At 39.4% G+C, this 22,049-nt stretch overlaps 1 protein-coding gene across 1 annotated transcript in view; it reads right to left on the bottom strand.

Moving 5' to 3' along the window:
• Positions 1–15,289, bottom strand: part of ELOVL7 (ELOVL fatty acid elongase 7) — a 41,650-nt gene extending 26,361 nt beyond the window's left edge. Inside the window, exon 1 of the mRNA XM_006891512.1 lies at positions 15,193–15,289. Coding sequence (XP_006891574.1) covers positions 15,193–15,256 — 64 coding nt within the window. The 5' untranslated portion in view covers positions 15,257–15,289. The remainder of the gene's footprint in view (positions 1–15,192) is intronic.
• Positions 15,290–22,049: the final 6,760 nt, after the last annotated feature.

The following is a 22,049-nucleotide window of genomic DNA, read 5'->3' as shown; positions in this document are numbered from 1 at the left end:
GATCTACAATCAATGTCCATAGAAGCACAGTCAAATCTACTTCAACAGTTTCCTTTGAAATGTTAAAAAGCAATGATGTCACTTTAAGAACTAAGGTGTGCCTTACCCAAGTCATTATATTTCAAATTGTTTCATATGTACATGAAAACTGTGTAATGAATACAACAGAAGAAAAGAAGAGATGTCTTTGAATTGTAGTATTGACAAAAATCTTTGAATACACAACTGACTTCCAGAAGAACAAACAAATCTGTGTTAGAAGAAGTACAACTAGAAAGAGTCTTAGGAGCAAAGCTGGCAAGACTTCATCTCACATACTTCGCCTTGGTATGTTTTGTTTGGTAAAGCAGAGGGTCGATAAGATCCTAATTGACATTGATACAGTAGCTGCAACAATGGGCTTATGGCCAGCAACAACTGCGACCAAGCAGTGTTTTGTTCTCTACACAGGATCAGCCATGAGTGGGAATCAATTTGATGGTATCCGAGAATAACAACACAATGAAAGAAGCTCCACAAAACAAGTAGGAAGGTAAAGATGATCCAACAAGCGGGATGGGCAGGGGCCACGCAGAAATAAGTTCCTTGCTTTTTAACCCAATACAAGTATTTCCAAACTATGCAATGGAATTAATATTTTAAAAAAAAATAACAAAAAGAGGGAGGGGTTTTCTAGTGGAAATGCTTGAATAAACAAATGGATTTCTTTATCACAAGCTTTCTTAATGTCTCATGGGTTTTTCTGAACCATCAAGTTAAGAAGGGTGATATAGAGCATTCTTCAAACTCACTTGACCATGAAATGCTGATTTGTTGATAAAGCACAACTCAGTGTCCTATGGAACTAACATTCTGTGGGATACAATTTAGAAAATTTACTCCTTCACTAAAATAAATTTATACAATCATTAAAAATTAGAGAATTAAAAAATGGAGAAGCAATTTGAACAAACTGGTTTTTTGTTGTTTATTGTTAGTCTTCAAGTCACCCACGTGACTCTATGAACAGCAAATCAGAGATTTGTCAATTTAAAAAACCCAACTCCACAACAACTCATTGCTATTGAGTCAGAAGTGACCCTCCAGCAGGTTTTCAGTGGCTGTAAATCACACAGAAGACTGCCCTTTTTTCTCCATCTGAGCCACACTGGTAGATTCGAACCACTAGAAAGACTTGGGCTTTGGGGTAGCAGCAACTCCTAATGGACTAGGCTACTAGTGTTCTATCTATATGCATATCAGGTGATTAAAAATATCATTATTTGCATTAAGTGCACCTCAGTCCGCAAAGTAATATCTTTGCTTTTGAATACTTTAAAGAGGTCTTTTGCCTGTTAACAAGGTAGAAAATACAGAATTTTGCAAATGGCTAATTTAAACATTGAGATTTTTTTTTATTTGAATAACTATCCCATCATTGAGTCTGAATAACTACACCATGCCAAGATACGGAGCAAGACTGACAGATGGCTTTCAGCTTTGGAATAGCTTACATTTGGAATTCCTGTAAAATATACATGTAGCGTCTTCTACAGCTACCTAACGATATAGTTCAGGAATTAGAAGAAAGATCTGCACTAAAAGTCACATAAATAATGAACATTAAAAACATTAAAATTTGTTTCAGTAAAGTGGGTAAGGTGAGATTCTTGGGGATTCAACATTTAAAGAATGACCATCTAAACAGCGTCAAAATCATTGTCATTGAACCAACTCAAAGCAGACCCTCCAGCTAGTTTTCAAAAGTTGTAATGAACAAGAGGAGACTTTCCATCATTTTCCTGGGGAGTAAGTGGTAGGTTTGAACTGCCTGTCTTTGGCTTGGGAGTGAAACTTCTTCCCACTAAGCTACCAGAGCTCCCTAAAGGATGAGCAGTGGAAAACAAAACAGAAAAGATGGAAAAGGGGCAGTTAAAGAAGTAAGTTGAAAACCACAAGAGTGAGAAAATATAAATGAAAAAAAAAAAGTAGGGTGTGGTTTTTTTGTTTGTTAGTACATTTGTTTTAGGTAGTCAAAGTATCAAATGTGGCAGAGGGCAAGTAAATGTGAGCTTAAAATACCACTGGATTTAACAGAAGGAAGATGCTCTTAAGAAGAACAATTTTAGTAATGTATTATGTGCAGATGTTTGCTAGCATTCTTAAAAATACTAGGTTCTCAAGATTTTAAAACTACTTTCTCCTATTAAGAGATTGCACTTTAAAGTCTTGAAATCAGCTACCCAGGTACCTATCACAGAAGTCTTTCCTTGGCTCCTCCACTCCCCCTTTCCTTTCACAATGGCAAGTCTCTTAGGAGATTTGGTTAAAATATCCACCAGGAATGCTAGCCATAGTTCTCTACCTCCCAAAGGAAGTCTCAGTGAATAACAGAATTCACATAACTGGGGATTGAGACAGAGTTAGAACTGGTCAAACTTTTTTTTTCTATAATTATATTTTATTAATTTTCATAAACATTTACAGAGATTTTGGGCTTCCACTCATTCATTGTTGCACTATTCTCTCTACCCTCCTCCCAGTTTGTTCCTGTCCAAATGCCACAGTGCTTGTCAAAGCCAAGAACTGGTCAAACTTTTATGGACTTCTATCAGTGAATTATACACAGAATGTGGAAATTCTAAAAAAAAAAATAGTACATATACAGGTAACTGTCAAAAAGTCAAGGTGAATTAAGAAGAGGTGATGGAATGAGCAATATCACTGTTGATCTTAGATGAATCTTTGCTGAAAGTAGAGAATACCAGAAAGAGGTATACTTGTGTTTTGCTGATAAAGCAAAGGCATTTGTCTGTGTGGATAATAACAAATTATAGATAACATTAAGAAGAATGGGGATTCAAGAATGTTTCATTGTGCTCATAAGACAACTATACATGGACCAAGAAGAAGTTGTCTTGAACATAACAAGGGAAAACTAGGTGGTTTAAAATCAGGAAAGGTGTGACTCATGGTTGTATATTTTCTCTTTATCTGTTGTTGTGTTGAGGTATTTTAGAATGACTTTTCTATCCATTGCCTTAGACCCACCCCACGGGAGGAGGCATGGTCTTCATCTGACTCAAATGTAGACATGATGCTCATCAATGATCTGCATCTTTAACATCATCAACAGCTGTGAGGGACAACATAAGAGAGCAAGACTGTGTGGAAGTGTAGCCTGATGGGGCAGAGGGAGCCAGGGCCAGAGCCAGAGGTTTTGCTTGTTGGATGACTGATGGAAGAGCTGGCTTGAGACTGGTATTTATTGAACCTGAACTTTGTTTGTGTAATATCCTTTGCTTTCCCTTCCCAAGCTGTTTCTCTAGTAATCCCCATGTTGTTGTTGTATAGCATTGAGTCATAACCAACACATTGCTGACAGTCTTGCAGGTTTTCAGAGGCAGTTAATTGCAGAGGAGAAGATTACTCATCCTTCTCCCATGAACAGCTGGAGGACTCGAACTGTGTGCCTTCAGGATTATAGAGCAGCTTTTTGTCACTGTCCGTAAAAAGAAGTCTTGTAGAGTCTTGTAGTCATTTGCCATGCATTTTGGACCCAGTAATTATCAAAAGTAGGTGCAGCAGAGTGGAGGGAACAAATATAGGGACCAGTTTTATACTGTGAATGTTTTTGATGAGGACAGTTCCCCTTTGTGGAGTGAATTTGTGACTTCTACTAAGAAGTCAGAGTTGGCTGTCCCCACGTTTCTCCTTTTACACCTATCTGTATACTGAGTAAATAATTTGAGAAGCTGGACTATATGAATAAAAATGTGGTATCAGGATTAGAAAAAAGGCTCATCAATAAGCTGAGTTATGCAGATGATACAATCATGCTGGCACAAAGTGAAGAAGACTTAAAACACTTACTGAAGAAAAGAGAAGACTAATTTACTGAAAGAAAAGGAAAGCCTTCAATATGGGTTACGTCTCAGTATCAAGAAAACAAAAATCCTTACCATCTGACTAAAAGACAACATCAAATTAGAAAAAGAAAAGACTGAAGTGGTCAACAATTTCACCTTACTTGGATCCACAATAAACACCTGTACTAGAAGCAGTCAAGTCATAAAAAGAAATGTTGCATTTATTGGAAAAAACGTGCTGTTACGGATGTCTCCAAAGTCAGTTTAAACAGTAAGGTGCAAATGATCCAAGCAACAGTATTTTAAGTTGCTCCCTGTTTCTGAAAGTTGGACAAAGAATAAAGACAACCAAAAGAGAATCAATACTTTTGAACTGTGGTGTTTACAGAGAATATTGAGTATCTTCTCGACTGCCAAAAAAATAAACAAGACTGTCTTACAGGAAGTACAACCAACAGGCTCCTGAAGAGACAAGGATAGTGAAACTTGTCTCACATACTTTAGGCATGTTTTCAGGTGAGGCTAATCTTTGAGGGGAAAAGATAATACTGGGAAAGATGCGGGGTGAGAAAAAGAAAGGGAGATCCTCAACAAATAAACTAATGCAAGATATGAGGATGGCACAGGACAGGTGAAGATGCCAATCATTGTTCATTGGATCATGAGGACTTGATGGCAACTAACGGCAATATCGGCAACAAGAAGACCTCTGGGAAAATAGTAAGACTATTTTAATGGTGAGAATAAGGATTTTTCTTTTTTCTTGATAAATCATTTCAAATGCTTGCTTTACCAATAGATAGAATAAGCATGGTTTGAAAAACAGGCTATATTTAAGGATCAGTACAGGAATTCCTGCATTGAAAATAATTTTCTTTTTCTTTTCTATTGCTTCGGCAGGGAAATATATCTATTTATATCATATTTCTTCCTCTGGTAGCAGTAGAAAGAAAAGAAGCCAAGGAAAATATGGTAGGCCGGTTCAGGAAGCACAAGAAAAGAATTTTTAAATAAACAACATTGCCCTAAAGTTTAATATTGTTAGCAGACATATTTTCTTAAAATTCTGTAGGTGACTATCACATTTATAATTAAGAACATCATGACAAATCTTTTAGGGGAAGCTGGCTAGTTTAATTGCATATTATTTTCCAACCCAATAAAAGGCATGATGGGTTCCCCCCCCACACACACTTTGTTTCAGTAGAGTTTTAGAAAACCACAGCCTAGGTGTTAGTGTTAGCTCTCTCGTTGACTAATTATATGACCTTGGGTAGTTTGTTTAGCTTTTATAGGCTGTGTTACCTCATCTGTGAAGTGGGCATAAAATAACATCTATCCTGTAGTACATTTAATGAATGATTATATATACAGAAGATAACAACACATACTAATTACTCAATACTATATTATTGCGAAAGATTTGATGTCTTGTCAGCACAGCATAATCATGTCTAGGGTTGTTATGTGTCGCCGAGTCACTTGTGACTCATAGCGACCCTATGTATAACAGCCCTAAACTCGGCTCAGTCCTGTGCCAGCTTCACTGTCTCCAACACACCTACCCCCATTACCCCATCACTGAATCAAATCATCTCATCGAGGGTCTTCCTCTCTTGCACTGTCCTCCACCTTCCCAAGCATGATGTCCCTCTCCAAGGACTGGTCCCTCCTTGCAACATGGCCAAAGTATGTCAGACAAAGCTTCTGAATCCTTGCCTTCAAGGAGCAGCCTGGTTTCACCCTCTGCAGGATGAAACTATTTTCCTAGCAGTCCATGGTATATTCAACACTCTTTCCAGCACCACAACTCAAAGGCATCAATTCTCTTTCTATCATCCCTAGTCATTGTCTAGCTCTCTGATGAACAGCACACAATTAAGAAGACTCTGGCCGGGATCAAGTGTACCTTAGTCTCCAGCCTGACGTTGTTGTCCTTCAGTACTCTGGAGAGGTCCCTGACAGCTGGCAGAAACCAATGAATGTCCAACTAAAAGAGAATCCTAAGACAAAAGTCTCAAATCCTTCTGTATTTTCAAAAGCAACTGAGGTAACCATGATAAACTGTCAGAATTAAGAACCAGGAATTTTGTGTCTGAGTACTCCTTATTTACCTTGAAGGTCACATCAACTCATACAAAATCTCCAACATGTCTTCCTGCCTCCTATTCAGTTCTGCCACATCTCATCTTCCATAAAACAGTCAGATTCACATTCTAAAAGTACATCTAGACTCCATTTACTCTCCTGAGCAAATGAGCTCTTCTCCACGGAACAAATAAAATCCAAAGGCTTATGTAACCTTCATGATCTTGGTTGCTGTTCACTTTTCCTACTTTCTTGATTATCAACAGCTAAGCCTTTCTGATGAGGGAGTTAACTTTCATTTGAGGTAGTGAGTTCTCCACCATGAGACAATAACAAGTCAGATATGAATGATGGTTGGCTGGAAGTGCTGAGAATGGACTCCTTTGATGACATTTAAGGTTAATTCAGCCCATGATCTCAAAAACTTACATTACATTCAGGGGTGAAGGGAAGATCTGTTTGCTGCAGAGGCAAAAGGCTGATGGAACGGGGGGAGGATTTGCCCTCTATTTGATGTCAGAGTTGGATTATGTGTCATGAGTAGAATCATGAATAAAGCAGAAGATGAGACACTTGTGATTACCTTATGACTATGACTAATCTTTGCAATTACACCAGAGAGCTGGACAATGACTAAGGATAACAAAAGAAGCAGCAATGCCTTTGAGTTGTGGTGCTGAGTAGAGTCTTGAACATATCAAGGACAGCCAAGAAAACAAATAGGTCTGTCTTGGAGAAAGTGAAACCAATTCTCTCCTTGGAGGCTAGGATTTCGAAGCTCTGATTCACATATTTTGGGCAAGTGGCCAGGAGGGAGCGATCCTTGAAGGACATTATGCTCAGAAGGGTGGAGGAACAGCACAGGAAAGGAAGACTCTGGATGAGATGGATTGACCCAGTGACTAGCTTAGTGGAGACACATGTGTTGGAGTCAGAGAGACTTGTTCAGGACAGGGCAGGCTTCAGAGCTGTTGTACATATGGTTGCTATGAGTCACAGCCAATTCGACAGCACACAACAACTTGAATTACTATTACTTTGATTTACAAGTAACCTAATAAGTTTTTTTCTAAGAGTGTTCCAGTGGGAACAGAAGGGAACACAAGTGCCGAATATATGCAGTATTACTGAGCTTTTCTATCAACTACTTAAAAGAAAATGCTCTCTTAAAGAACATGTATTAGCAAAAAGAGGACACCTATCAAAATTCTAAGCACCAATCAGATGAGGAAGCTGGAAGGAAAAGCAAGCATGTACCTTTGGTGTTCTGTGGAGTACTAAAAGTTCAGGTTGGCAGCAATCTGACTCCTGCTTTGCCCAAGTGCATAAAGATCACAACTAAGTCTAGAATGTTGCTATTTCTATCTAAATACAAAGTAAGTGGCTTTTTCAATTTAGAAACTCTCATTTCTCCATACTGTAAAATGCTACTATGCCCATTATTTCTAAAACTGACATTTTGTATCTAAGAATCATAACAAATTCTCTTAAAGTTTAAGTATTAACCAAACCACTTTATAATTCTGTAGCTGTGGAATTTTCCACATCAAACAGTTATGCATGACCACCACTTCTCTAACAATCAGAAAAACAATGAGTATCAGTAAGTTTCTTCAAACCACTCAGGATTAGGGCCAAAGCCAAGAATACACTTGAAAATCTTGGCCCTTAAGCATGAGTTCAGAACATCCCAGTGTAAGCAAAATATAAGTGGGCTAAGATGTCCTGAAATTATTTATAATAGCTCTCAGAAATCAATACCAAACTAAGTAGAAATGGAAAAGTAATTCTCTGCCTTGTGGGTGACAGTGTTCTTATAAAGCTATAAATCCCAACACAAACCATATTAAACCTTCTATTAGCACAGTTAGGGAGCTCTAGAAGCCTACTGGTCAAGGAGTTGCACTGCCAACCAAAAGGCAGGTAGTTCAAATCCAGCAGTTGCTCTGAGGGAAATAGACAGGAAACCTCCTCCCAAGTAATTTATAGCCTTTGAAAAACCTCTGGAGTCAGCTCTTATTCAATGGCAATGAGTGTGAGTTTTTAATTAACGCAGTCAGAATTCTCTGTAGAAGTGAAGATATGAGACATTGTCTCACATAGCTTAGTAAGCTATCATAACAAAACGTACTCTGGAGAAAGACACCATGCTTTAAAAAAGTACAGGGACAGAGAAAAAAAAGAACACCTTCAACAAGACTGACAAGAGTGGCTGCAACACTGGGCCCAATATAGTAATGATGGTGAGGATGGTACAGGACCAGGTAGGATCTTGATCTGTGGTACAAAGGGTTGCTGTGACTCAGAATCAACCAAACACCACATAACAATAGCATGGTCTAAATAGGAAAAAAAAATAACAGTAAGATAAAAAAAAAATTAAAGTACTGTTGTTAGGTGCCAAGGAGTTATTAGAAAGCTCTCAACAGTTTCGCATGAGCACGATCAAATGTCCTGGGATTACCATTGTTCTCAGAGTCAGCCACAGTTTGCTATGGTCCACACAGCCTTTGCATAATCAATGAAACACAGACATTCCTTTGGTATTCCCCGCTTTCAGCTAGGATCCATCTAACATCAGCTACAATACCCCTAGTACCACGAGCCCTTCTAAACCCAGCCTGGACTTCTGGCAGTTCCCTGCTGATGTGCTGTTCCAGTCGTTTTTGGATAATCTTCAGTAGAATCTTGCTTGCATGTGTAATCAATGATATTGTTCTATAGTTTCCACACTCAGTTGGGTCACCTTTCTTTGGAATGGGAACAAATATAGATCTCTTCCAGTCAGTTGGCCAAGTGGTTGTTCTCCAGATTTCTTGGCACAACTTGGTGAGAGCATCTATATGTTAGCTGAAAAATGTCAATTGGTATATCATCTATTCCTGGAGCCTTATTTTTGGCCATGTCCTTCAAAGCAGCCTGAACTTCTTCCTTCATCACCATAGGCTCTTGCTCATATGTTGTTTCATTAAATTCTTCTGTGTCTTCCAATTCCTTTCGATACAGTGACTCAATATATTCTTTCCATCTTCTTTTAATACTTCTTGGATCATTTCACATTCTGCCTAAAGCATCCTTGATTATAGCAACTAGAGGTTTGAATTTGTTCTTCAGTTCCTTGAGCTTAAGAAATGCTGAGCAGGTTTGGCCCTTTGATTTTCTGACTCCAGCTCCTTGCACATTTCATTGTAATATTTTACTTTTTCTTCCTGCACTGCCTTTTGAAATCTTCTGTTCAGCTCTTTAGGATCTTGAATTCTTCCTTCTGAATTGGCTTCTCTGAAATCCAGTGCAATATTGAGAGTTTCTTCTGACATCCATTTTGGTCTTTTCTTTCTCCTCTGTCTTTGTAAGGATGGTTTGCACTCTTCCTGAATGATACCCTTGATATTCTCCCCCAACTCATCTGGTCTTCACTCACTAGAGTTCAGGGCCTCAAGCCTGTTCCTGAGATGGCTCTGAAAATCAGGTGGGATAGACTCAAGGTCCGCCAGGGATGTGTACCATCTCCATACCTTTTCAACCTATATGCAGAACAGATCATCCGGGAGGCTGGGCTCTATGAGGAGAACTGTGGCATCAGGATTGGTGGAAGATCCACCAACAATCTGTGTTATGCAGATGACACAACTCTGCTTGCTCAAACTGAGGAGGACCTGAAGTGCTTGCTGCAGAGGGTCAAGAACTGCAGCCTTCATTATGGCTTGAGGTTCAATATCAAGAAGACAAAGATTCTTACCACTGGACCAATTAGCAGCATCAGGATTGATGGTAAAGAGATTGAAATTGTTCACAGCTTTAGTTTGCTTGGCCCCACATTCAACACACTTGGCACCAGCAGCATTGCTATGGGAAAGTCTGCTGTTAGGGACCTCTCCAAAGTACTGAAGAGCAATGGTGTCACTCTGGAGACTAAGGTGAGTCTGATAGAGGCCATGGCTTTTGCAGTCACTTATGTGTAAGAGAGCTGAATAATGACTAAGGAGGATAGACGGAGAATTGATGCCTTTGAGCTGTGGTGTTGGAGACGAGTATTGAATGTACCACGGACTTCTAAGAAAACGAACAGGTTCATCCAGAGAGTTAAACTAGGCTGCTCCTTGGAGGCAAGGATTCTGAGGCTTCATTTGACATACTTCGGACATGTTGGAAGAAGGGACCAGTCCTTGGAGAGGGACATCATGCTTGGGAGGGTGAAGGGACAGCGCAGGAGGGGAAGGCCCTTTGTGAGGTGGATTGATTCAGTGACTGCAGGAATTGGGGTGGGTGTGTCGGAGACAGTGAGATTGGCAAAGGACAAAACAGCATTTAGGGCCGTTGTACATAGGATCCCTATGAGTCGCAGGTGACTCGATGGCATATAACAACAACAACTCAACAGTTTTACCCCTGAAGGAAAACCTATAGTATTTTTTAATTCTGTTGTTATTGAGTTTATTATGACTCACATGGACCCTCTATCAGAGCCAAATTGTGCTCCATAATTGAACTAGAATGCAAAAATTGGGAAAAAATAAAAAGCACTGGTAATTGGAAAATGCAGGCTTGGTGACAAAAATGGGGCTAAAGAATGATAAAATTGTATACAATCAATGATATATTCTTTGCAAGTATCTTTTTTAAAAATACAAACAAACAACATAAACAGTGGTTACAGAAATGGACCTCACCTAATAGACTACACAGGAATTAGATTGGAATGAGACATTGGAGAAGCTCAGTATCAATAGTCAAAATGTGGGCAAGACCGGCTGTGGAATAAACCATCAACTATTCATATGGAAATTCAAATTCAAGGTGAAGAAAATGAAAACAAGTTCATGAGAAATAAAACACAATCTTGAGAATGTCCCAAATGACTTTAAAAAACACTTAAACATAGATTTGATGCACGAAATACTAATGACTTAAGTTAAGACCAGATAAGTTTTGGGATGACATCAAAGATATCATCCATGAAGAAAGCAAAACAGCTGTTACAAAAGATGAATGGATGTCAGAAGACACTCTAAAACTTGCACTATAATGAAAACATGCCAAAACAAAGGGAAGAAATGCTGAAGTAAGAGAGCTGAACAGATGATTTCAAAAGGCAATTCAAAATAGAAAACAAAAAGGGAAGAAAATGCTCAGCATTTCATAAGCTGAAAGAACTGAAAAAGAAATTCAAGTCTCAAGCTACAATACAGAATATGAGCAGAAGCTTGAATGATGCTGGAAGCATCAAAAAGAATAAAAAATATGATTAGGTATTATACATATGAACAAACAAATTTGTCCTGGAGAGGGTGAAGCCAGGCTGCTCCTTGGAGGTAAGGATTCTGAAGCTTCATCAGACATACTCTGGACATGCTGCAAGGAGGGACTGGTCCTTGGAGAGGGGCATCATGTTTGGGAGGGTGGAGGGACGGTGCAGGAGGGGAAGACCCTCGATGAGATGGATCGATTCAGTCACTCGGGTAAAGGTGGTAGGTGTGTCGGAGACAATAAGATTTCAAGGGATAGAGCAGGATTTAGGACTGTTGTACACAAGGTTGCTATGAGTCGCAGGTGACTTGATGGCACATAACAACAGTAACATACTTATGAAAACAGTACAAATAAGAGGTACATTGCAAAGAGGACAATGGGGGGAAAAGATATTTCTATCTGCAATGAACAAATATTTTTTTTTAAAAAGCCAAGTGGGGGAGGGGGAAGCAAAGGAGGGGAGGAAATGTGCAACAATTAATTAATGAAATTAATTAATGAAAATACAACTTTTATGAAAACTATGTTAAAACCACAATTAAATTTAAAAAATATTTTTAAAAGATGGAAAGAATACAGAATCAATCAAAATGATTTTGTTGTCACGGAACCATTTTAACAAGGAACTTTTAATCAAGAATTAATGGTAATTAAGGAAGAAGTTCAAGTGGCACTGAAGGCACTGGCAAAACATAAGGCCCCAAGAATTGATGGTGTACCAACTGAATGAAGTATTTTTAAAAAAAAACACCGGAGCAGCCCTTGATCTGCGCAGTAGCCTGTGCCAAGAAATTTGGAGGAGAGTTACCCTACCAACTGACTGGATGAGATCCATGTTTGTTCTTATTCTTAGGAAAGGTGATAATACAGATTATGGAAATCAACAAACAAGATAATATGCAAAATTAAATCTTGGTAAAGATTATTTTTAAACGGCTGAAACAATACATATACTAGGAACATCCAGAAATTCAACTAGATTCAGAAAAGGCCATGGGAATGGGAGATTGCATTGCTGACGTCAGATGGATATTAGCTGAAAGCTGAGAAGATCAGAAAGATGCTGATTTGTTTTTTTACTGACTAGGCAAAAGTATTTGACTATTGTTGTAGTTATGTGCCATCGAGTCATTTGCAACTCATAGTGACTCTATGTACAAGAGCTCTAAACACTGTTCTATCCTGTGCCAACCTAGCCATCTCAAACGCACTTATTCCCACCATTTCAGTTACAGAATCGATTCATCTCATCGAAGATCTTCCTCTCCTTCGCAGCCCCTCCACTCTGCCAAACATGATGTCCCTCTCCAAGGACCAGTCCCTCCTTGCAACATGCCCAAAGTATGTCAGATGGAGCTTTAGAATCCTTGACTCCAAGGAGCATTCTGGCTTTACCTTCTCTAGGACAAACCTGTTTGTTTTCCTAGCAGTCCATGGTATATTCAACACTCTTCTCCAGCACCACTGCTCAAAGGCATCAATTCTCTTTCTATCAACCCTATTCACTGTCCAACTCTCCAATGCATAGCACATAACTGTGAAGACTATAGCCCTGATCAGGCGCACCTTAGTCTCCAGCCTGACGTCATTGCTCTTCATTACTCTTGAGAGGTCCCTCACAGCCGACTTTCCAAATGCAATTCATCTTTTGATTTTCTGGCTGCTGTTACCAAGAGTGTTGATTGTGGAGCAAAGCAAACTAAAACCGTTAACTATCTCAATCCATACTGATGCTGCCAATTGGCCCAGTGGTGAGAATGTTTGTTTTCTTGATGTTGAGCTTCAATCCATATAGGAGGCTGCAGTCCTTGACCTTCTGCAGCAAGCACTTCAGGTCGTCCTAAGTTTCAGCAAGCAGGGTTCTGTCATCTGCATAACGCAGGTTGTTGATGACTCTTCCACCAATCCTGATGCCACATTCCTCTTTTACAGCCCAGGGTCTCAGATGATCTGTTCTGCATACAGATTGAAAAGGTATGGAGACAGAATACATCCGTGACGGACCCCCTTCTTGATTTTAAACCATGTAGTGTCTCCTTACTCTGTTCTGACAACTGCCTCTTGGTCCAAGTACAGGTTTCACATTAGCACAATCAAATGTTCTGGGATTCCCATTCTTCTCAGAGTCAGCCACAGCTTGTTATGATCCACATAGTCAAAAACCTTTGCAGAGTCAATGAAGCACAGATAGATATTCTTCTGGTATACTTTGCTTTCTGCCAAGATCCATATGGACCATAAAAAAAAATTACTGATTCCATGGGATCACATAATTGTACTCCTGAAAAACCTATACATAGATCAAGAGGCAGCTGTCTGAACAGAACAAAGAACAGTGCGTGGTGTAAAATCAGGAAAAGTATATATCAGGGTTCTATCCTCTCTACGTATCTATTCAATCTGTGTGCTAAGCAAATCATTCGAGAAGCCAGATTATATGAAGAATGTGGTGTCAGGATTGACAGAAGACTCATCAAAAACCTGAATTATACGGATACACAATCCTCCTTGCAGAGTGAAGACATGCAGTACTTACTTGACATAGTGACTATAACAATGGACTTGAGCATATAGGAGATCATCAGAATGGCACAAGATAGAGCAAGGTTCAAGTCTGTTATTTGATGGGTTGCTTGAGTCCTAATTAGTGCGATAGCTGGTAACAACAACAATCATATTCAGAACTTTTCTGCCATCAAAGAGCCATGGTCGCAGGAAGATCAAACATCTAGTCCTCAAGTTTCAACTCTAGTATGAAGAGTGACTTGGTGATAACTAAGGTATGAAACAAATTTAATTCCTTGTCTATTTTTGAAAAGTTCATTCCTTTATTAATGTTTTCCAAACTAGTTTTTATTGTTAATAATGCAATGCATTAGTTTTATCTTAATAATATAATTAAATAAATCTTACCCATAATCATACCACACAGAGATAACTGCAAAACCTCATAAAAGATGAGTTTATATGTAGTGTTTTTTGTAGTTTGTTTTCATTTAACACAGTTTCAAACTTCTTGCTATGCCATTAAATGTTCTTGCATAACATTGATTTTTTTTCTTTTTAATGGGTATAGAGAACGGATAGACATTTTAAAACCACCCAGGGATTTTCTTTGCCAAGCATACTCTGCCTGTCTTTTCAGATACATCCCTGGGTATATGCCATCCTCTCTCCCCAAGAAAAGAGTCTTTGTTGACATTAACTATTATTTCTCTCAGGAGTATTACTAAGAACATCTTCCCTTCAAAATTATTTTAATGGTCACTGATTTGGAACATGTTATCATTTCTTTACCTATCTGCATAAATGGGCATCTGAGATATTTTCACACTATCGTTAACTTTGAACTGAACATCTGTGTAGCTCTATCTTTGAGTATATTTACAATTAAATCTTTGATACTTGAGGAGTATCCAAATTACTAACGAGTAATCATATCAATGTGAAGACTAAGGTGTGTCTGACTCAGGCCACAGTCTTTCTGATCACTTGTTATACATCTGAGAGCTGGATAACGAATAAGGATGACACAGAAGAATCGATGCCTTTGAACCGTGGTGTTGGAGAAGAGCACTGAACATCCATCCCATCCATGGACGGCCAAAGGAACAAGTCGATATGTCTTGGAGAGGGTGCAGCCTAAGTGCTCTTTGGAAGCTTCACCTCACATACTTTGGGCATGTTGCTAGGAGGGATATTCCTTGGAGAAGGATATGATGCTGGGAAGGGTGGATGGTCACTGAAGAAGAGGAAGACCTTCACTCAAGTGGACTGATAAGGTGACTACTGCAATGGGCTCTTGTGTGTCACAAAGTGTAAAGATGGCACAGATAGAACAGGGTTCAGATCTTTTGCTCACAGGGTAGCTATGCGTCGTACTTAACAACAACATGAGGAGTTTCCAGTCGCAAAGTCCAACTCTGTTACAATGAAATCCTCTCAATACGTGTACCTGACATAAAAAACCAAGGGGGAATTTCAATGGGGAAATGTGGTTACTTACCAGCATCTTTGATCCAATTGTCATAGAGACGCACAGTTCTCGATGTAAGATCACTAAAGGCCATTTTCCACAGGTTTACAGTCTCTTATAATGAGTTCTTCAGTAGAAGCTGGGGGGAAAAAGAAAAGAGGGAAATGCTTTTATGATCTATAAATGCAAACAAAGCCAAGTTCCTAAGTAATACAATATTAAAAATACTAAAACTTTAATAGGAATAACTGGCAAAACAACACATTTTACTGAAGGAAAATGCATTAGTACACCACATTAAACCACAATACAGTTGCAAATGTTTCAGATTTTCTATTATTCTAGGGACAAAATTTTCACCAAGAAGGCTTTAATTCTATCTAGCAGGTAAAAAAGGAGTAACCATTTTATACACAAAACTTTTACCGGAGCATTTTTTATGACACCTGCACAGATAAGGAATAGACTGCACCTACAATGAGGTATTGAATATCCCATGCTGGTGAAGAGGACTCAATTCTGCATGGGCTGCTAAAAGATCAAGCACATCTGTCTTGCAAGGAATGTATACCAACATGCTCCTTAAAAGGCAAAGATGGTGAAATTAGTTGACATACTTTGGGCATATTGTCAGGAGGAAGTAGTCCCTGGAAAAAAGATATGCTGGGAAAAGTGGAGGTTCAGAGAAAGAGAGGAAGACTTTCAAGAAGATGACTCCACACAGTGACTACAACAAGGGGCTCTAGCATGGTGGAGATTGTGAAGCTGGGCCAGGAGCAGGTAAGGCTTTGATCTGTAGTTCATAGGGTCACAATGAGTCACAGTTAGCTCAATGGCACTTAACAAGAACAATCTAGGTAGAGTAGAGAAGGTACAGTAGGGTAGAGAATGTGTTGCACTGCTAACTAAAAGGTCAGTGTTTCAAATATACAAGTTGGTCCATGAGAGAAAGAGAGGTAGTCCCTTCCTTAAAGATATAGAGTTTGGAAACATGATGGGAGGTCACTGTGAGTTGTAATCTACCCAACAGAAGTAAAATGTCTAAGAACAGAAAGCTGAGAAAGTACACACAATTCTGGGAAGCTACTCTGATCCCACTAGGCTTAAAGGTCATCTTCAGTCTAATCAGGTGGTCCACTTGTAATTTTTATAATTTAAATAGAGGCAGAAAGAGGGAGAGAGAGGATCAGAGAAAGAATCTGTCTATAACTGTGCCTCTATGATCAATTATCTGGACAAATAAATAGTTTATTGAACTGAAGAACAAATTCAAATGTCGGGTTGCTATAATCAAGGATACTTTAGGCAGAGTATTAAATGATCCAGGAGGTATCAAAAGAAGACGGAAAGACTATACTGAGTCATTGTATTGAAAGAAATTAGCAGACACAGAAGAATTTAATGAAACAACATATGAGCAAGAGCCTATGGTGATGAAGGAAGAAGTTCAAGCTGCTTTGAAAGAAATAGCAAAAAATAAGGGCTGAGGAATAGATGGTATACCAATTGACATACTTCAGCTAACATATGCTGCCCTGGACATGCTCACCAAGTTGTGACAAGAAATCTGGAGAACAACCACTTGGCCAATTGACTGGATGAGATTTATATTTGTTCCTATTCCAAAGAAAGGTGACCCAACAGAGTGTGCAAACTATAGAACAGTATTGTGGATTTCACATGCAAGCAAGATTCTGCTGAAGATTATCCAAAAACGACTGGAACAGCACATCAGCAGGGAACTGCCAGAAGTCCAGGCTGGGTTTAGAAGAGCTCGTGGTACTAGGGATACTGTAGCTAATGTAGTTAGATGGATCTTGGCTGAAAGCAGGGAATACCAGAGGAATGTATGTCTGTGTTTCATTGACTATGCAAAGGCATTTGACTGTGTAGATCATAACAAACTATGGCTGACTCTGAGAAGAATGGGAATCCCAGAACACTTGATCGTTCTAATGTGAAACTTATACTTGGACCAGGAGGCAGTCGTCAGAACAGAGCAAAGGAACACTGCATGGTTCAAAATTGGGAAGGGCGTACGCCAGGGATGAGGCCTATCTCCATACCTTTTCAACCTATATGCAGAACAGATTATCTGGGAGGCTGGGCTCTATGAGGAGAAATGTGGGGTCAAGATTGGTGGACGATTTATCAACAACATGCGTTATGCGGATGACACAACCCTGCCTGCTGAAACTGAAGAGGACCTGAAGCGCCTGCTGCAGAGTGTCAAGGACTGCAGCCTACAATATGGATTGAGGCTCATGTCAAGAAGACAAAGATTCTCACCACTGGACCAATTGGCAGCATCAGGATAGATGGTGAAGAGATTGAGATTGTACACAGCTTTAGTTTGCTTGGCTCCATAGTCAACAGTCTTGGCACCAGCAGCCAGGAAATTAAAAAATGTATTGCGATGGGAAAGTCTGCTGTTAGGGACCTCTCTAAAGTACTGAAGGGCAACGGTGTGTCTCTGGAGACTAAGGTGCGTCTGGTACAGGCCATGGTCTTTGCAATCACTTGCTATGCGTCAGAGAGCTGGACAATGACCAGGGAGGATAGAAGGAGAACTTATGCTTTTGAGCTTTGGTGTTGGAGAAGAGTGCTGAGAGTGCCATGGACTGCTAAGAAAACAAACAGATTCATTAGGTATTATAAATATGAACAAACAAATTTGTCCTGGAGAGGGTAAAGCCATGCTGCACCTTGGACGTAAGGATTCTGAAGTTTCGTCCGACATACTCTGGACATATTGCAAGGAGAGCCTGCTCCTTGGAGAGGGACATCATGCTTGGGAGAGTGGAGGGGAGGCACAGGAGAGGAAGGCCCTCTGGGAGGGGGATTGATTTGGTGACTGGGGCAATTGGGATGAGTGTGTCGGAGACAGTGAGATTGGCACAGGACAGAGCAGAGTTTAGAGCTGTTGTAGGTAGGGTCGCTTATGAGTCACAAACGACTCGACGACACATAACAACAACAACATTACATATTCAAATGTTTATAAAAAACAACAGCAACAAGAAAAAACAAACAAAATAAGAAACATCAAACTCATTGCCACTGAGTTGGAATCTATTCATAGCTGACCCTCCACTGGGTTTCTGAGAATGTACAGAAAAGACAACCCATCTTTGTTCCATGGAGTCCCTGGTGGATTCAAAGTGTTTGAGAGGTACAGCCTCTGGGTTAGCAATTCACCTCCTTATGGATGATGACACTCGGTCACATGACACTGGCACAACAAGCAACTCAATGGAATAGAACAAAAAGTCCAAAAACACACCTATTACCAAATACACTTTCAAATACTTTTTCAAGATATATGCAAAACAGATCATTTGGGAAGCAGGGATTTATGAGGAGGAATGTGGCATGAGGATTGGAGGAAGACTCATCAACAACCTACATTATTCAGATGACACAACCTTGCTTGCTGAAATTGAAGAAGACTTGAAGCATTTGCTGCAGAAGGTCAAGGACTGTTGTCTTCAATATGGATTGAAGATCAACATCAAGAAGACAAAGATTCTCACCACTGAGCCAGCGTGCTGAAAAACCAATGATGTCAGTCTAGAGACTAAGGCTAATGAAAGCCATGTTCTTCACAATGACTTGGTATGAATCAGAGAGTTGGACAATGAGTAAGGATGACAGAAGAAGATTTGATGCCTTCAAATAGTGATCTGGAGAAGAGTCTTGAACATACGATCGACTACCAAGAAGACAAATAGATCTGTCTTGGAGAGAGTGAAATCAAGTTTCTCCTTGGAGGCTAGGATTTTGAAGCTCCATCTCACATACTTTGAGCATGTGGCCAGGAGAGACCAGTCCTTGTAGCAGGACATCATAGTTACAAGTGTGGAGGGACAGCTCAGGAAAGGAAGACCCTGTAGGAGATGGATTGATACAGTAACTGGGACAGTGGTGGCTAGTGTGTCAGAGTTAGTTACACTGGCTCAGGAGAGGGCCACATTCAATGGTGCTGTCCACAGAGTCACAATCACAGGTTACTTGATGACACAGAACAACAACAACAAACCAAATACAGATGGGAATTCAAAATCATATTTCAGAAATTCTAAGGAATTATAATATCAACTATATCATAGCACATCTTATAAATGAATAGTGTGCTACTTTAAGTGACAGTGCTTTTTCTTTCTTATGGGACCTGCAATAATGATGTGTCTTATAAGTGGTGGTGTATTTGGTAAAAAGTTAAGCTACATGGTAAAAGCAGCATCTCAAACAAGTGAATAAAGAATTATCAGGAACTGTTGAATAAATCATACTACTTAAGAGTCATCTGCAAAACAAAAAAACAAACTCCCAAAATATCCAATATTATGGAACCATAATATACTTACTGGAGGAGAATAAAAGGAAATTGAGAACATGGGCTTAATGAGAACTTAAAATCCAAAATCATAAAAAAGACTGGCAAATTAAAGTCAGAGGAAAGAAGTGGGGGAAAAAAATCAGGGAAAACTACTTACAAATTGTAAACAAAAGGCTGTCATTGTTAGGGGTGCTGGATGGTGCCCACGTACAATAGGATGAGACACTACTGAATCATAAATTATTCTTACAGTTATTGTTTGCTTGAATCCACTGTTGCAGCTATCTGTTAAGCCATCTGGTGGAGTAGCTTCCTTTTTTTTTCTGCTCTGTTATTTTACCAAGGACTGATCCCTCTTGATAATGTGTCCCAAGTATATGAAGTCTTGCCACTCTCGCTTTCAAGGATCATTCTGGCTCTTCCACTTCCAAAATAGATTTTTCTGGCAGCCCATGTTATAGCCAATATTCTTTGCCAACATAACAATTCAAAGCCATTACTTCTTTTGTCTTCCTTAATCATTGTATAGCTTTCTCACATATACAAAGCAATTAAAACTACAATGACTTTGGCTAGGGGCACCTTAGTTTACCAAAGTGGTCTCTTTGTTTTTTTTTAACATTTTAAATAGGATGCTTGCAGTAGATTTGACCTCTGCAATATGTCTTGATTTCTTGACTGCTGCATCTATGGTCATTGATTATGACTGCAAGTAAAAGTAAATCCTTGGCAACTTTAATCTTTTCTTTCATTATCATAACGTTGTTTAATAAACAGTTGCAAAAATTTTTCTTTATTTTAAAGTGTAATCAATACTGAAGGCTTTGTTCTTGATTGGTAAATATTTCAAGTCCTCTTCACGTTCAGCAAGACTGGTCTACTGGTCGGTTAATCAATCTTCCCCTTCCTTCTTCACATAGTCTAGCTTCTCTAATTATGTGCTCAGCAAGCAGAATGAAAAGGTACGGTGAAATGATACAAACTCAATTCACCACTTTTCTGGTTTCAAACTGTTTTGTTGGAATGACTAGCAGGTTCTGCACGAACTCAATGATGTCTTGTGCTTTCCATTTTTAATAACATTAGCCATAATTTGTTAAGATTCACATAGTCAAATACCTTTTCATAGTCAATAAAACACAGGTAAACATCTTCCTGGTATTCTCTGCCAAGATCTATCTGACATCAACAATGATCTTCCTCATTCCACAGCCTCTTCTGAAGTGAGATTAAATTTTTTGGCAATTCCCTTTTGATGCACTGCCCCAGCCATTTTTAATTATCTTTAGCAAAATTTTTTGTATGAATTATGTTGTTGTTGTTATGTGCCATCAAGTCACTTGGAACTCATTGCGACCTTATGTACAATAGCTCTGAAGACTGCTCTCTGATTCTGACAAACCTACCCTTAATGCCCTAGTCACTTTATCAATCCATCTCATATGAGCTCTTCCATCTCTGGCTCTGCCTCTCTACCCTTCCAAGCATGATGTCCTTTTCCAAGGACTGGTCTCTCCTGGCCACGTGCCCAAAGTATGTGACAAAGAGCTTCATAATCTTAACTTCAAGGAGAAACCTGGTTTCATTTTCTCCAAGACAGACTTACTTGTTTTTTTGGTGGTCCCTGGTATGGTCAAGACTCTTCTCCAGCACCACAGCTCAAAGGCATCAATTCTTTTTCTATCATCCTTAGTCATTATCCAGCTCTCTGATGCATATTAAGTAATTGCAAAGACCGTGGACTGGTTCAGGCTCACCTTAGTCTCTAGACTGACATCATTGCTTCTCAGTACTCTGGAAAGGTCCCTAAGAGCAGATTTACCCAATGCAATTTGTCTTTTGATTTCTTGAGTGCTGGTGTTAAGAGTGTGGATTGTGGAGCTGAGCAAGCTATAACTGTTAACAACCTCAATCTCCTCTCCACTCATCATGGGGCTGCCAACTGGCCCAGTGGTGAGAATCTTTGTTTTCTTGAGGATGAATTTCAATCCATATTGAAGACTACAGTCCTTGACCTTCTGCACCAAGTGCTTCAGGTCCACCTCAGTTTCAGGAGGCAAAGTTGTATCATCTGCATAATGTAGGTTAATGAGTCTTCCTCCAATCTTGATGCCACTTTCCTCCTCATAAAGTCCAGGCTCCCGAATTATCTGTTCTGCATATAGCTTGAAAAAGTATGGAAACAGGATGCATCCTGATGCATTCCCTTCATGATTTTGAACCATACAATGTTTCCCTGCTCTGTTCTGAAGACTGCTTCTCAGTCCAAGAATAGGTTTGGCATAGGCATAATCAAGTGTTCTAGGATCCCATTCTTCTCAAGGGTAACTACAATTTGTTGTGATCCACACAGTCAAATGTCTTTGCATTGTCAATGAACCACAGATATATATCCCTCTGGTACTCTGTGCTTTGTGCCAAGATCTATCTGACCATGGCAATAATGTCTCTAGTGCCACAGTCTCTTCTAAACCAGGTTTGTATTTCTGGTCAATGTACTTATTCCAGTCATTTCTGGATAATCTTAGCAGAATTTTGCTTACGTGAT

The sequence above is a fragment of the Elephantulus edwardii genome, unplaced genomic scaffold (assembly GCF_000299155.1).
Source record: "Elephantulus edwardii isolate Elephantulus edwardi_28Jun2011 unplaced genomic scaffold, EleEdw1.0 scaffold00099, whole genome shotgun sequence".
NCBI lineage: Eukaryota > Metazoa > Chordata > Mammalia > Macroscelidea > Macroscelididae > Elephantulus > Elephantulus edwardii.
The sequence above is the reverse complement of the archived record's forward strand: the minus strand, read 5'-3'. Positions and strand labels throughout refer to the sequence as shown.